At 45.7% G+C, this 17824-nt stretch overlaps 1 protein-coding gene across 2 annotated transcripts in view; it reads left to right on the top strand.

Annotated features, from left to right (window-relative positions):
* The window catches only part of LOC106748242 (uncharacterized protein KIAA1522-like), a 192199-nt gene that overhangs the window by 103539 nt on the left and 70836 nt on the right, over positions 1-17824 (top strand). For both annotated transcript variants that reach the window (XM_014626623.1, XM_014626695.1), the window contains 4 exons: positions 5721-5956; positions 9505-9731; positions 12668-12969; positions 13903-14180. In XM_014626623.1, the coding sequence (XP_014482109.1) occupies positions 5721-5956; positions 9505-9731; positions 12668-12969; positions 13903-14180 (1043 nt within the window). The remainder of the gene's footprint in view (positions 1-5720; positions 5957-9504; positions 9732-12667; positions 12970-13902; positions 14181-17824) is intronic.

The raw sequence follows: 17824 nt of genomic DNA on the forward strand, positions 1-17824 counted from the left end.
GGGGGGGGGGGGGGGCCGTCGGCTTTATTCCCGTCTCGCGCGGCACTCCGTGCGCGACCTCGAAGGTCAATTCGTTTTAGCCGCGGTCGCGCCGGATAATTTATGACTACGGTATACGCTATTACTATGAACTCCCCGCGTATGGCGTGTGTGTGTGTGCGTGCGCGCGTATACGTTGCGTGCGCATCTCATCTCGCGACGTCTTCCCGGACGGCTCTCTTTTTCGTCGGAGTTGTCTTGTCCGGGGGAACGAAATAGTTAAGCGACGAACACGGCGCCCCGCGCCACTCCGCGGTTATTCCGCGGTAAATTACACGCGTGTCCCGATACGCGGGATGTAATGGATAAAATCAGAAGCGAACTACTGCTTACGCGCGCGCGCGTGCCGGACGACGGACGGATCACGCCTCCGCTTCAACTTGACGTGCTCTTTAGCGTGCACGCTAAACCTGGGGTGACCACGCGGAAAATAGGGATCGGTTGTTTATATAATACAATTGAAATTGAATCGCCATCTCTCACAGGTAGAAACTACACGGGGAAAATGTTGTAGTAAAAATTATCGGAAAATTTTGTAATGTTGGACCATACCGAAATTATAACTTAAATTATGTGTGTTGTAATTTTTAGTGGTACTTTATTGTACACATTGCTAAAGATTACAACACACATAATAACTTCAGTCGTAATTCCGCTATGGTCCAACGTTACAAAATTTTGTGGTAATTTCTGCCGCAATACTTTCTCCGTGTAGGTACGGAGAATAATTAGCTAAATTAACTAAACCTCAGTTGTATTATATGGACAGCTAACTTTTGCCTGGGAGCTAGTTTTTAGTTATGGGAGCTAATTCTTTTTTCCGTGCAATCGTCCCGATTTTTGGTTCTCATTTAAAGCGTTTCGATAGGCGATAGAAATCTAAGTAGGACGCCATTTGCCTTAATTTTTCACTTAACGGATAAATATTTTACCTACTTACCTACGTTTATCTAATTTATTTATTTTTTTTTATTAGAAGTCCCGATTTTTCAAATCGAGATTTTTCGATATCCCGTAATTAGCTGACCAAGCGAAAAAGATTTACTTGGATTTAATTAAATTTCTTCAATTGAAATTAACTTATCTCTCGGAATAGAGCAAACAAATGAATATTTGACTCAATAAACAATACTGTTTCTCAAATAATAAATATCTTTACGTCAAATGTCACAACATACATTTCTTTTATATTTTCATCCAAACATCTTACGCAATGGTTGTAACAAGTAATCAATTCTTTGAAAGAAGTAACAACCCATGTTAGAAAATATTAAGGAACTTTTTTGTTTCAATGGAGCAATGTGTAACGAAATAAATGTTTTTTTTATTTAAAACGAAACAATATTTCCTCTAAAAGTAATATTTCTTTATCGTTTTCTTTATCAAACAATTGGCCTAACTGAACTGCTTCCGCTTCTTATCCCCCCGCGTTGCGTCGGGACAAATGTGCGAGGAGAGGACGCTCCATCAATTTCCACGATCGTCTGCGAAACGGGACGTCGTTCAGTCGCCTCGGTCGGACTCGCACTTTCGTCGCGTCGATGAAGAGGCGGCGCGACGTCGAGTGCTCCGTGCTGCGGGTCGCATGCAGCGGGCGTTGTCGCGGATACGTGCGCTGCACGTTAGTTCGTTTTAACACGTCGTTACGATATTTCACACAGTCCAGGTCTCGCGCTTCTTCTCGGTATTCGCCGTGGATAGCCGGTCAACCAGCCGCGCTCTGTTCACCTGCTGCCTCCCTCGTTCGCATGCGGCGAGAATCGCGGCGGACTTTTTTCCAGAGCGAAGATTGCTTATCGCGCGGTTTATCCGCGGGGATTACCCGAGGAGGAAAGAGACATATCCGACGTTAGCCGAGCTGTTCTCGCGTCTTTCGAATTCGCGATTGACACCCGTAAGTGGACCCGACAGCTCTCGTGCGGTCGAGTGAGTTTTGTTGCATCGCTCTGTTAAATTGTCCGTAACGTAATTTATTTATTTCACGCGGTGAAACTGATCGTGCAGAGGGAGCGAGAGAGTGGATGAGCGAGTGAGTGAGAAACGTGCATCTGCGACGCCTCTCTTCCGCGCACCTTTCCTCTCGGCTCGGATTTTAGCGAATTCCGCGAGCATAGCTGCAGATCATTTTTTTCCGCGACTATGCAAATATCGCCGGGCCCGAACTCGGCCAACAGAACAGCGCGCACGAACGATCCTCAAACAATGCTCCCTTACTACCTTGGAAGTTCCCGCGGTGTCGTTACGATATTTGTCGTACGTGCCGCCGACGCGCTACCGCCGGCGTAAAAGTTGGCGAAAAACGTGAGAAACGAGCGCGGGAAAAGGAGGATGTGTGCTGTTATGCGAAACAGCTCGCGCCGAGAAATGGAAATCTCCAGCCGGGAGATAAACGTCGTTCGCTCGAGCGAGCGGCGACGTGCCCCGTGTGGAACGGTGCGTCGCTCTTATCACAACGGGGAATTTCTATAATCGACTTGGTCTCTCCTCTTGCTTTTTTTTTCTCTCTCTCTCTCTCTCTCTCACCTGTCGTCCCGTCGGGATCTCTCTCAACGGGTCCGGTCATAAGCGAGGCCGCGAGACTTTTCATCGGCGCGTGTATACTTAATATTTCCCGTTTAATAGGTTGCCGTAAATTCTAGCAGTCTACAAATCATCGGGCCTCCCGGCGGCGACGCTATTGAAATTCATTAAAATTAATTAAGTCCTTCCTCCGAAAGTCCCGGCTCGTCCGCTCGCAGACGTGCGCGCTACGACGCCTCGACATACCGTTGCCGTCATCCTCATTAACAGTTCGGTTCGTCATCAAACGGTGCCTACGCACAATGTTTGGTGTCCGCATACTCTCCAATTTTATAACTATTTGGACGTCTTTTATGGCGAGTCATCTCCACTCTTTCTCTCTTTCTCTCTCTTTCTCTCTCGTCGCGTCCGTTCGTTCCGCGGTGCGTACCTTCGCGCGTCGTCCCGTAGAGTGACGGGGAGAGGGGCGGGTACAGTTTCCCCGGTCGGCAAATAGCGCCCTAATGGAATTTTTATGGGCAGCTGTAAATATTTTAACTCGAAATAATGAAGACATTCGACTCGGTGAGTGTCATAGAAGTGGCTTTTACGATCGCTACTCTCGCCTGTATATTCCGCGCCGCTGCGCGGGTCAGCCGCTCTCTCTCTCTCTCTCGTATGACGAGACCGGATCGTAGGATGTAGCGCGATAGTGCATCCGTGCTGCGCCAACCAGCACCGGTCGTAAGTGCTAACTTTGAGCATTACAAAAAGAATGCGTCCGCGTACTTCGCGCACTTCCGTACGGGTTTACGGCGGGGGCGGTGGTGCGGGAACAGTTGACATTCCCGGCCCGCGTTATCGTGTATCCGACGACACGTATTCTCCGGGTACTATCCGGAGTGTACTGTCGGAGCGCTCGATGCAAATATTAGTTGTCTTCGTAGCCGATATTTCGATACGCTTCGTTTTCTTCCTCGGCTTCTTGGCTGCGTTCAAGATTTTAAGACTCATGATTGGTTTTTAATTGTTCCGAAGTTTCCATCGCGGACACGTGTTGTTTGTAAAATCTATAGTTTAGGTATAATAAAAACAACTTTCGCCTGCGTCGATTTTATGTCGCTTTTGACATATCTTATTTTTTATTTTGATGATAGAGTTTCGTTTTATTTTTTTAAATCTTTGACACTTAAATTACTAGGTCATCTATATATGAGTCACGGTTAGTTTTAATAACCGAAATAGTGATAATTTAATGAACTAAACAAAAACAAAATTAACATTATACGTTTATTATAAAATAATCAAACCTATATATATTTTTCGTGATATTTTGGAAAGCAAACTCATATATACAGAGTGTCTCAGTATAAGAAGAACATCGAAATATCTCCTTTTTTTTTCGTAATTTTATTCGATTTTTTTTTCAAATTCTTTATATTAAGAGTATTTACAATTAAATAACACATGAGATTATATATGGAATCCATATGAAAAGATAGAATTAGATATTATCATTTTTTCATTATACACATGATTTATTTTATATCTTTATTTTGTAACAGAAAAAAAATTTCTTTGAGTTTAGTACATGTGTTTGTTTGATTTAGGTTTAATATAAACAAAATAATTTAACATCAAATATATTATTTTTCAAATGAAAATGTTTCACTAAGATAAACATTGTTGTTTGATAAAAAAGAACAGTATTATTTAGAAGAAACAATATTTTCGTTTTCAATAAAAAAATTTATTTCATTGTGTGTTAAATATTCCAGTCCACTGAAACAAAGAAGTTCTTGAATATTTCTCTAACATAGTGTTACTTTTTTCAAATAAATTATTATTTATCACAACTATTATAATGTTTGTATGAAAATGCAAAAGAAATGTATTATTTAACGTAAAAATATCTATTTGAGAAACAGTCTTGTTTATTGAATCAAACATTCGTTTGTTTACTCTATTCCAAAGGACATATTTGTCTCAACTAAAGGAACTAAAATTAAATCCAAAGAAATCTTTTTCTCTCTCTCTCTCTCTCTCTATATATATATATATATATATACGGTTGCGCGTGTTGCGACTTTGGACTCCACGGGCTTCACGCTCGAGTTTATCTGGGCCGTCCAAATTAAGTTAAAACACGTTTCGTGACACGTCATTCACGGTCAGAAAGAAAGAAATCGTCGCCCGCATAAACGCGACATCGTCCGTGGCAACGAGAGTCGCGGGAGGATCGACGGAAAAAGAGAGATCGCGACACGCGGAGTCGCGATAAGAACCTCGCGTAACCTCGCGAGTACCATCGAGCACTACGTGACGCGGAGGAAGAAGAAGCTCTCGTATCTCTCGCGTTCGTCGTAGCACCGTTGCCGGCAGCATTGCGACCGGCGTCAACCGCTGCATTAACCCGCGGCCGATCGTATCGGCCGGCAAATTCGGCGGTCGCGGACGAGTTACTGCCTCCATAAAATTCCCGGCGCTTAACGATGACAAGAATTTATTGGATATTTTCGGTAGAGCCACGCGGTGGCCACTGACCCCCTCTCGAGATTCCCGGGAGAGCGGTCCGATCCTCCCTCCTCCCTCCGCCTCGCGTCACCCTGTTCTTTTTTTTCTTCCCCGTTACTCCTTTCTCTCTCGCTCTCCTGCGTAGATACGCGTCTCTCCGATCGAGGTGGAAGATAATAGCGCCGCCGGCCCACGGCGGCCGGGGCCATTTATTGTACGTAAATCTTCCGGTGTCGGTGCGGCTAAGCGCCGCCACCGTGCGTAATCGCGTCCTACGGCTATCCCTCTTCGCGTATTTCATCTAAATTCTCTGTGTCGAAAGACACCGTTTACACGACGACGACGCGACATCGGAGGAAGCTTTACGACGTTAGCGCGACATTACCCGCCGTCCCCTCCTTACGAAATTCGAAGGGACCCGCCTCTTCTCTTGCTCTCGCGCGAGAGAAAGAGACGCGCGTTCCCGAAGACGCGAACACCTCGCCTCGTCAGAGATGCTCCCGAATTTGATCGTCGATCGTCTCTTAGCTCAGTCTCTTTAAAAAGGAGCCAATTGAAGCTCTTAGGTGTACAATTTGACGGGGTCGAGTGGGACACATGAGGAACGATGATTTTGAGATTTCTTTGCAAACCGAGGTTAACGTCTTCGTTTGCTTTTTTGCTCGCAGGTGAGGTGTCGGGCGAGAGCGTGTCCACGGGCACAGGACCACGTGGCGGCGACCGTGGAGAGGCAGCGGATTTAGGAACGCACACGGAAAACAACGACGGGTCCACCCTGGCAGCGAACACAGCGATCGACGCCAGGGGCGGGAGCCCTCAGGGTGCCCACCTGTCCGGTGCGGCAACCCCGAGGCCACCGAGGGGTAGGAGGCGGCAAAACCAGAATGGTCTCGACACTACTCAGGTAAGAGTTCGCTTTTTCAATGGAAGGAAGAAGAAATATCAGGAATACTCATAAGTGATGTCGCTTCTAGATACTTGTACCAAATTTTCTTTTATTTGACGTTCAGTTCTTTCAACATTTCGTAATAAGCGCACTAAATGTCAATAAATTTAAATGTGTGTTTACTATTTTTTTTCGTTCTTTCAATGTGGAATTCCCAATTGGTATCGTAGTGGGATAATCTATTTTGGGAGAACTTGGGCTATTCCAAACGGAATCTACACTGCATCTGGGAAAATCCCGGGAAATTTCGAAATGCGGGAGAGAAAACAATATATATAAACATAATCGATATCATCGTTCCTCTGTCGCGAATTCTTTACGCTCGCTGTCTCGATCAACATCTGCGCTTCAGCGCGAAGGAGTCGTTGCTCGCGTGTTTGCGCTTAAATTCTTAGACGATTCGAGGCTCCCCCACGCGCGTAGACAAACGTACGCCTCGCTTCGCGTGTTGACGTAACGTGACCGTCGTACGGGCGCGCACGTACGTTGCGTATGGAATTTTTAGTCATTCTTTTCCCGAGCGCGACGCGCGAGATTTGTCGTACAAATTTCCCGTGAGAGGATGCTCTCTTCCGCGAAGCGGAGTGTTTGAGCTTTCGTCCACCACTTGGTGGACACGTGCGCGCCAGCCGGGAGAGATATCCTCGACGAAGAGGAGAGCTTCTGCGACTTGACTCGCGGTAGCTCCCCCCTCCCGTCTACACGTGGAGTCCCGTTTAAAGCCGAGCGTGTGCGGTCAAACTATGTCAACCGCAGTGGAGAAAAGCGCAGTGTCATTCCGCCGTTGACATCCGCGCGCGTCGACCCGTTCGACGCTTCTGTAAACGACTTGACCGTTGAGGCGGAAGAAAAAAGAAGCGGAGGATGAAAAAGAGAGGAGGAGGAACCTTCGGTGGCTGCTTAGGCACAGCGATGATAAAAAATTGACGTTCGTCGTTAGAAAGAATAGCCGGGCCGTGACGTGCGGGAATTTCTCCGTAGCTTATAGACCGGTAAGTCGAATGAATAGGTAGATCTCGGAGGGATACCGGCCGCGACTTGAGAGAAATTAATCGCCCGTGTACGGCGGGCCTCGTCCTGACTTATTAGCTTTCCGGTATCGAGATTCCGTCGCGGCGAATCCGGCGGTTCGACGAGAATGGCGGGATTAGTTATTCTTACTCGCCTGGAATTATTATTCGGGGAAACCCGAAAGCACTGAACGTTCGGCGCGCCCCCCATCGCGAAGAATTTTCCGGCGGAATGTGTGTAATATTGTTAGATGTGGAAGATGATTCGGTACTTTTGCGCTATCAAGAATCAATATTTATTTATCATTGGAAGGAGTGTACAGTTTTACACGGAAAAAATTAATCTTAAATCAAGAAAGATATTCTTATGTATAAGCAACAATATCATAATCTTCCTAGGAGATTTTTAGTTTTCGTTCGATTGAATTTGTATTGATGCAATTATTACTTGAACTCAGTTCAAGACTAAGAATATTATAATATTCTTGCTTGTATATGAGAATATTTATCTTGATCTAAGATTAATTTTTTTCCTATATAATTATCGAAATAATCTCTGTTGTTACCGATGATCTCACACCATCAGTCGGAAAACTGAATCGAATCCCATCGCGATAGAAACTTGGCGTTTCGAACGAATAAAGTCGATATCATATTATCGATATATTATATTTTCGAGCATCCTCTGTTGTTTTAAAATGTGGGTCTACTATAATTATAATTATATTTATATTTATTTTTCACATTTATGATAATAATTTACACACTTAATAGTTTCAGTTGACTCGCCGAACGCCATTTTTTTGTGACACAATCCAACTAACAAGCCTGCAACTTTACAAACGGCAAGTCTGAAAGACCTGTTCGTTTCTTCTTCGATACTCTCATAGAACCGATTTGCGTCGCTGTCGTGTTTTCATGAGAACATAACCGAGCGATCGGCCCGCGGCTTCCACCGGAAGAGAACGATCGATCGCGTTTTCCGCGTCGACTCGAAAATCCCTCGGTCGTTGAAGCGCCGGAACCCGCTCGAAACGTGTATATACGAGATCGTGTCCGCACGGTGAGCCCGGAGCGGTTCCTTGTCAAGGAAGAGGTCCGCAGGCGAGAAAGAGATTTACCGTGGCCTCTGTGCGAGAGCGGCTCCTCGGGGACCCTATTCTACGCCAATCGACTCTCGTTCTTCTTAGTGTCACGGCGCGCGCGCTCTCTCTCTCTCGCCGCGCCGAAGAGGAGTCGACTCTTACGCCACGCGTTGCCTTCATTACCATATCTCAGATGCAATCTGTTCCCGGGAATTAATGCACCGAGAGATATATTCCCCCCGTTCCGCGCGGATCTCCCCCGTGAGCGAAACGTATCTCGCCGAGCTGTGCCCGACCGGTGCTACGTCCGGCGGTTCGAAAGGCGTGGTGCCGTCTCTTGATTCCTCCATGGATGGGACGAGATTTTTCCCGCATAAAGTTCGTTTGTCAGCGTTAAGAAGCGAGAGAGAGATTATTCGAGTGGTGGGTACCACAATGGGACAAACGGACGTTTTGTCTCCTTATCGCGCATCCCGGCGTGAGCCGATTTGCAATAATAATTTCCCTCGTAGCTCCATCATTCGCGTCGCGACGACCTTGTCTCATTGTCTCCCGCCGTCTCATTGTCCATTGTTACATTGTCCCCGTCATTTTTCATGATTTGTAGCCGGCATTTATCGCGCAACCGCGCGCGCGCACGCTCTCGCGCATGGAGAGCGGCTAATTATCTATCCTCCGATCGACCATCAATTATCGCCTTTTCTGCACATATAATTGCGTATTCTTAAATGTGATAGACCAATCTTTCCGACTGAAGAGCGCGCGAAATCGACGAGACTTTTTCAAAGACGCGACACTTCTCCGTGCTGCCGGCTGCGCGACCTTCGTTCCTTCATGCGGAACGTGAGGCGCGACGGTAGTAAAGATAGTAAGATTATTGTCGTCGCAGATAAGATGAAATGACGAACAGACTTGCGGACGTGCCGACGGCGGCTTTACGCGAGAGAACACTTAACAGTTCGGATTTTATTAACCGCGCATGTCGTCGAAGTGCATATATCGTCGTGCGTGCGTGCAGCAGCGAATGTTCTCGGGTTTTTGCGTCGGAAGGAAAATACTTAGGGGGAAAAAACACGAGTGGTAGAAGCGAGAGGATTTTTACAGTGCGGCGGGTACTAAACCTTATTTAAATTATTCCTCGCTTGACGTCATATAAAATATATATTTACACAGGTAGAGGCATACATTATCAGCTTTTTTCACGTTTTTTTCAACGTAAAACGAAGCTATACGGAGTGCTTTCGGTCGCACCTGCCGCTCTCTCCCGCTAATTAACACTTCCGCTTATACTCGTTCCTTTTATTGCCGGTTAATTGGCCCGCATTCTGCTCCCGTTATCGCGTGCGCGCTCGTGCAAGAATTTATTTATTTTTTTCTCAAAAGGGCGACCTCGCCGTCGCATTTGTTGCAGGTTAAGACGGAACGACTCACGCCTGACAATAACTCGACGTCGTCGAGGAGCGTGACGCCTTCTTCGTCGAGTCATCCCGGCACGCCGCCAAATGCTACGCCCTTGGGTGGACCCGAGGGCCCACCGCCACCCCATCATCTCAAGCACATGGAGCAGATGATGGGGCGAAACTACAGTGATTTCATGAGAAGCCTCGCCGCCAAGTACAACAACGCCAACCCCAACGAGTACGTAGCCCACTTGGGATCACTTTCGTACCGCGGTGCGATTTGATTTTGTAATCGTAATTCCGGATTAACGGAAGCCAATTAGAGCTATTATTATATGTTGCACCAGTCGAAAAGTTCACTTAAATTTTTCACCTCCTTCGATGATAAAGCAGGCATTTGCTACGGTGGAGATAAACGAACGCCGAAAACTGGCGAAGGATTATAGATTCGTATTATTGGTCGTTTCGATCTGCATTAATAGTCGTCACTTGGAACTTGTCTCAAGTAAGATATTCAGATTGGGATTTATAGTTAGATCGGAACTTTCCAGTTGAATCGTGATTACAAACACAATCCTGAGTCGAAATTTTGCGATCCTGCATCAAGTCTACTTAGTTCTACGTTAAGTCTTCAATGAAGCAAACGGGAATAATTTCCCATTTGTAGAATCAAAGAAGCACTAATAATGCTCCTTCGACGCTATAAAGGGAATTTAGAACTCCCGGGGTAAAATTTTAAATTCTACGCTAAGTCTTCGAGTGGAGAAAACGAAAATAACTTCTCATTTGTAATATCAAAGGGAGCATAATAGAAGATTTCTAAAGACTTAATGTAGAACTGAAATTTCGATTCGAGATGTCACATGTATAGTAAACTAAAATATTCGGATTTAATTCTAAATTTAGATCCGACTATCTCACGTAAGACAAATTTCAAGTAACAACTATTCTTGTTGTATATGGCTGAGAGAATTCCCCACACACCAATTAACGGTCTCGAGGTAACGACTATTAATACGGACCGAAGACATCGGCAATGATTTGCTTGTTTCCATTGAATGCAATGAAGTGACATCTGATACAAAAATCAAATCGAGTTTTTCGACTGACATATTATTAACTATGAGACAACTCTATATTGTTCCTTCGCGTCGGCATTTAATTGGCTGACTCGTAGGACGTATGCATCTACTTAAGTCACGCCGAGAGAAGATGAAAGTATACATTGTAACTCGATTTACATATATTTTACACAGTCTCGGAACTTTTTTAAGAGTTTTGTTATTACGAAATAATCCGGTTCGCGAGAGTGCAACGTCTCGAAAACGTCATTCTAACGCGAAAGAGGTTAATTAGGTAAGATTGATATATTAATTATGAATTATTCAGCCCTACGAATAGAGTTTGGTGTCAATGATAATGATAAATTTCAACTTTCTTTTTTATTAAATCGTATACATAGAAAAATACATACTACATTCAAGTAAAGGTTACTTGTTTCAAATATTCCATAAATTTATACATCCGCAAATATATCATAAATTCACCATAGATATCAAATTTATTCGAAATATTAGGTTGGGGAAAAAGAAATCCATTATTTTTACGTGAACTTCAAGACTTTATATAACATGTTTCGGATTGTCCGATTTGGGTCAAATATGCACCGTTTTGTTTTATAATTTGTTGCCATTTTAAAGGTAGCTTCATAATGCCTCGCTCATAGGAGCCTTGGTCTCTATTGGCGAAAAACTCTAGTAATCGATTTTCACAATCTTCTCTTGATGCCAATTTCTTATCACTAAGGAAGTTTTGCAATGTAAGAAAAACATGGTAATCGCTTGATGCCGGACTATATGTTGGATGCATCAAAACTTCCCAACCAAGCTCCCGGAGTTTCTGGCGAGTCACTATAGACATGTGTGGCCTGTCCTGATGAAACACAACACCTCTTCTGTTGGCCAATTCTGGCCGTTTCTGGTCAATCGCTAGCTTCAAACGGTTCAGTTGTTGACAGTAGAGATCCGAATTTAGTGTTTGGCCATATGGAAGCAACTCATAATAAGTGATTCCTTTCCAGTACCATCAAATGCACAGCAGAACCTTCCTGGCCGTTGGTTTGGCCACCGTTTGAGCTGCTTCACCGCGCTTTGACCACGATCGTTTTCGCACAATGTTGTCGACCCATTTCTCATCCCCAGTCACCATCCGTTTAAGAAATGGGTCGATTTCATTCCGTTTGGCCAAGGCTTCGCAGATGGATCCATCATATTTCTTTGTGTTAATTGGTGTGGCACCCAAACATCGAGCTTCTTTTTGAATCTAGCTTTGTGCAAATGGTTTAAAACTGTTTTATGGTCGATCTTTAGCTCCTGGGCGATGCTACGACTGCTAACATGCCGGTCGATTATTTCTGTGATTTTATCGACATTTCCGACGACGGGCCTACCTGTGCATCTTTAACATCAAAAATACCCGAACGGAATCGACGAAACCAAAATTGCACGTAATTGGCTGTTACAGTATCGGCACCATAAACACCATTCACAATTACAGCCGCCTGGCTTGCATTTTCGCCTTTATCAAAGAAAAACTGTAAAATGTACCGAATTTTCTCTTTGTTGACTTCCATTTTTAACACCCTGTAACTCACAACTGAATGGACCAAACAAAAAACAACAAAAGAATTTTTTTAGTGCGAAATGTCACCTTTCCAACGAGCATAAATCTGAAATTGTTTGATCGATACTTTACGAGACATCGATCACTACAGCCATCTACCGAAAAAATAATGGATTTCTTTTTCCCCAACCTAATATATTCCAGGCCTTAATAAGTTTAGTACTTCAATCAAGAATATTAAATTAAAACAAACTTCGGTTGCTTATTCAAATTAATTGGATTTAACCTTTCTTCGATCAAGCTTATGATATGAGTTTTTTTTCATTTGTGATGAGTACATTTTAACACTGATGAGTATATTTTACCTAGAAAATATTCTTTGTTAAAGGTAACTATTACTCAAAAGAAAGGAGGTAAACGGAGTAATTGTTTTTGTTTTAGCAGTAGAACGATATTTTTTCCGTGTAGAACTTATTGACATAGACGCGTGGGTGTCCCTCGGCGCTCACGTAATAGAGAGTTAATCGTCGGGGGTCCGGTTGATCGTTTCAGTTACTTTAGCACGCCAAGAAACGGCTATCCGCCGGGCTTGGACCCGAGGTTTCCGGCCTTCAAGACCGCGGCGACGCCGTTCGTCGGTCTGATGGCGCCTCTAGGCGCTCCGCAACCACCGACCGTCCCAACGACCTCGCCACTCTCGAACAAAGACCCGAAGGAGCAGAAGCAAGACAGCCTCTTCGGTAATCCCGTATTCCCGCCTATGATCGATATGTCTTCCACCCAGGCCCTATTACACATGGTACGGACCGCCAATGCCGCTCAGAACGCCGCCGAATTGGAGACATATCTCAAAGGTGAGTGCCGTAAGACTCCTATATTGCAGTTTTTCTTCTCACTGCTTTCTCTTTTTATCAGTCGCGTCAAATTTAAGAGCAATCGCTGTTTTCGCGTCATTTTCGCCGGAAAAAAAATCTACTTGCGGTTGATTGAGGCATTGAAAAAAATCCCCGACTAGTCAAAGTTTTCACAATTAAGAGCTATCGCGAAGAACTCGAGGCATTCCGAGTCGAAAGATCCACTTCCGACATTAAATAGAATCAAACAAAAAGAAAGATGTAGGCTTTAGAGTATCAAAGTAGGCGTTAAGTGGAATTTTCAGGTCTAAGTAAAGTCAAAATTTCGGCTTGGGATCTGATCTATTTTACGTTCGTCGTTTCAACATATTCCGGTATATATCGTTACATCGAAGGAGAGAGTGCTTCCGTTCAAATAATATTTACTTGGCCCGAATAAAATAATTATTCCAGTATCCCTTGACAAATATTTACCAAAAGCAGAAATATAATTGACTATACAGTATGACATTTCCTTTGTAAAAATATATATTTACTTGTATGCTAAAATAATTGCGACAAATATGAAATTTACAATATTGAGAATATTCGAATTTATATAAAAAACTTATTTACTTGACAAGAAAATCTAAGTTTAAAACCACTAGGTTTCTTCAATGGAAAAGAAGTGTTACATAATTCTAATAAATAACATTTACTTTTCTCCAAAATTTAGAACCATTTTACACTTACGTTCAGTACGCTCATTTACAAATTAAGATATTAGCTCAAATTCAAGCAAGTGTTTACCAGAAGTTATTGAAATATACTTAAATCAACAAAAATATTACTCGATCCGAGACACCTGAGAAGCAGGTAATTGTTTTCTTCTGCGTAAGTAACCACGAATAAAACGAATAATTAGGCATGTCATTGCATTATTTGTTAACACAGGCGCGAACAAGAGAGACGCGGGCGTGACAAGCCCGTTGGACCTCTCGAGCCCCGGCGGCTTCGCACCTCGCAAGCGGCAGCGGACGGAAACGCGGAGATCCGAGAGCGTGTCTCCCAAGCCGAAACCCGCTGCGCGACCGACCACACCACCGCCCGTCAGGTGTCCATCGTTGTGCGGCCACATGCCCTGCGGTGACGGACAGGCGGTGAATCGTTGGACCATCGAGGACGTCGTCAACTACGTCTCGTCGATCGATATCTGCGCCGAATACGCACAGGTCAGTGACTCAATTGTAAGCTTTCCCCTTCGGATTTTATTAACCTTCTAGCAGTAAAACGGGGTCAGATTGACCCACCATGATTTTGTTTACTTTACAGCGTGCACACACTGTTTCTCTGCTTAAGGAATGTTTCGTGTTATTATTCACTTCTCTTACCCATTTTGTGCATTGATTGCATGAAAAATGAACAAAACAGAGTACGGGGTCGGATTCGACCCCGTTTCCTTGGATGGTTGAAAATCCATCTTGCCATTAGAGGGTTAATCATGCATGTCATCGAAATATATACGTCCGATGCTGTTTTCCACACGAGAAACGCGTCCCGTGCTCCGGCAAAGCGAGCGGACTTTTGAATGTTCTCAGAACGAGGCGCTATTTCCTCCTACAAGTCTTGTCTCGACCATTTCATCCGAGAGAAAGAGAGAAACCATTCCGCAGAGGGGGTCGCGCGCGTAAAAAGACTCTCTCTCTCTTTCTCTCTCACACACACACACACACACACACACACACACACACACACACACACACACACACACGTGGTGATGCATGACGCGATCATACGACGACGATTCGTTCAGTCGTTAAAACAGGCAGGCCGACTACTAACTCGGCTAACCCGGCTCGGTCGCGCGTGAGTCGCGTACGGACAACATGTACTACTTTTAATTGCTTTTGAAAGTCGAACGTCCCGTAATGAAGCGAGCGCGCCCATCGCGCAATAAATATCTTGCCGACTCCTACACGTCATCGAGGCAACGAGGCCTGGATGTAGAAAAGGCTCCGAATGACCTGACATCAGTCAATCCGGACAGTCTTGGCATCGGGTAGTGTTAAGAGGGAGAGGGAGGGGAGGGGAGGGAGATGGCGCGCCAGCTAGGAGAATTCTATAATGACCCCTCGGAGCCAACGTCGACCCTCCACCCCCTCTCTAGCGGCACCTATACTTTCTCCCCCCCCCCCCNCCCCCCACCGTCTCTCTCTCTCTCTCTCTCTCTTTCTTTCCCGAGGCGAAATGCGCCCGCGAACGCGATCTCGCCGCTTGCAACCACTCGATAGTTTTTATGGACCATTTAACATTCTCTCCGGCTCCGGGAAGTTGCGGGCGTGGTTGTGCTCGAGTGAGCGAACCAGCGAGCGAGCGCGTGAGCGCAGCTTTTTCGAGTGTTCGCTAAAATTATCCGCGATCATGCTCATCCTGTCCGCAGTATTCGGTATCTGAGCGCTTCCGCCGCTCGTTTTCCCCGTCCACTTAGAGGCGCACCATTTCGCCTAGAGTGGTAACGACCTCTCTCTCTCTCTCTCTCTCTCTCGTCGTTAAACTGGGGCGCGGTCCACTTTCTCGGCGAGGGGGCCGCCTCTTCCACCGCGCCTCCTGTGCTCCTCTATCAACCCGTCCTCACCCGCGCGAGATGAACGGTTTCATAATCCGCGATAAATCGGGGAGAGAGAGAGAGGAGGGAGGGGGAGCCGTAATTATCGAGGCTGGTGGGTGCAAATTGATTAATCACTGATAACCCAACACACGCTTATCTTCCTTCCGCGCGTGTATGTGTGTGTAAATATGTGTGCATATATATATTAACGACATATATATTATATATATAATGTATACTATGTATAATATGTTATATATGTTACATGTACATTAACATTATATATATATATATATATATATATATATATATATATATATTATATATTATATATATATATATATATATATATATATATATATATATNCGCTCGGCGGATCGGCGGTGTCACGAGCGCTGCGCGCAGATCCGCGCCACTCCTCGCCGGCTTCGTGACAGAAGTTATTCCTCCGGCTGTCACATCGCTCACTCACACCTGACAGAGAGCAAGAGCCATGACTCCGCGCCACCGCTTGAAAAATTCCCCATCCGTGTCACGAGTCGCAATTTCCTCTCACTTCACTTTGGGCAGCCACAGTTTCGCAACGAAAAATTAAGACGCGCCGTTCCGGAGCGGCCTTTCTCTCTCTCTCTCTCTCTCTCGTGATCCCTCCGAATGTTTCTCTTCAAACGAGCGCGACAATAAGCAGAATAAACCGTCGATGATGGGCTCTTCGTAAATTCCTCGCCGGTTGACATGTCGTCCGCCTGTCGCGATACACTTCGCCTTAACGAAGGCCGGCCCATGGTTTCTCCGGTATCGATATCAATGTTATCCGAACTTAAATTCGATCACGTCGCCATATCCGAACGATATCACGACTCTCTCTCTCTCACTCACTCTAGGCCTGGAGTTCGTCATCGCGCCGGCGATGTGCGTTTCTTGCGTGGTTGCCGCGCGCGCGAGAGAGAGAGAGAGAGAGAGTGAGAGAGAGAGAGAGAGAGAGGTAGATAAGAATCCGGTGTCGTGCGAACGTCGTTGTCGTCTCGGTCTCTTCTCGCGAGTATCTCCTCGCATATAAAGTGCACAGGCCGCTTCGGTGCTTCGGTATTCTCCGCGGCCACGACGGTGGTGGTGTTCGCCGCGGAAGAGCCGGTCCTTGAGTCTCTTACCTGCGGTATACACTCGTGGCTGGCCCTCGTCATTCTTGAATCGAGTCGACGGCTGATCGAAGCACTCGAGGACCCTGGTAGTCTCCTTCCCTCCTCTCCTTCCTCCCTCTCTCTCTCTCTCTCTCTCTCTTTCTCGCTCCTTCTCGCCGGCGTTCGATTACATTCGAGTATTCATGAATATGCATGACGCGAGGTGGGCGCCCGCGCAAAAATTTACGGCCCTGACAGTCTGACGTTTCGAGGACCGCGCGCGCGACTACTACTGCTCGCTCCTCCGCTCCTCTTCGGCGCGATCGGGGCCTAACGATAGCCGAGGATAATCGAAACTGACAGGCCTCCGGGGGCCCCGCTACATTTCTCGAGGATCAACGTTCGAGAGGAAGCCCGCTAAACGTCGCTCGCTCGCTCGCTCGCCTGCTTGCGAACGATGCGCGTCGTGGAAGACGCCGCGATTCCGCGAGAGCGGGGCCGGCTCTCTCGATACTAAAAGCCGAAGGCTTCATACGCGTGTATCATGACGAATGTTCCCTCCTCCGTGCTACAAGATCGATTCTGTAGCGCGACGGGGTCGCGGTAATTAATTCCGACCGCCGCCGATTTATGGGGGGACGCGTTTGTTCGCTGTAAATTCGATTTAATGCGAATGCAGCGACGACGACGGGCTCTTCTCTTTTGCAGCTGAACGCGGTGATCACGCGAATACGCAATATCGAGTCATTAAAACGCGTACAGGCGAAACCCGAATAAATCGCTTAGGGTCCATAAAGCGGCCCCGTCGCAATATTCTCCGCCGTACACGCCGGAGTCTCCCGTCGTCGACGGTCGTCATTTACATCGGCACGCGCGTTTCTCGTGCATTTCGCACATACGGAATGCGTACTGCATAGAACATTTCTTGAGATCCAATCCGGTCCGATTTCCCAAAATAATGGTGGACTCTAGTTGGAAAACCCGCGCAGATTCTGGTTAGGAATGTTGTTTCAAACATGCGATTCTAAGCGGGAAACATAAACAAATTCTACTTGGTCGTCCCGAACCATTGATGTTTCTAATGACTTTTCCTCTGCTTTTCATTTCACACTATAATTTAACAAAATATAAAAAACATTTTAAGTA

Source organism: Dinoponera quadriceps, unplaced genomic scaffold (assembly GCF_001313825.1).
Source record: "Dinoponera quadriceps isolate SergipeBrazil2010 unplaced genomic scaffold, ASM131382v1 scaffold123, whole genome shotgun sequence".
Classification (NCBI taxonomy): domain Eukaryota; kingdom Metazoa; phylum Arthropoda; class Insecta; order Hymenoptera; family Formicidae; genus Dinoponera; species Dinoponera quadriceps.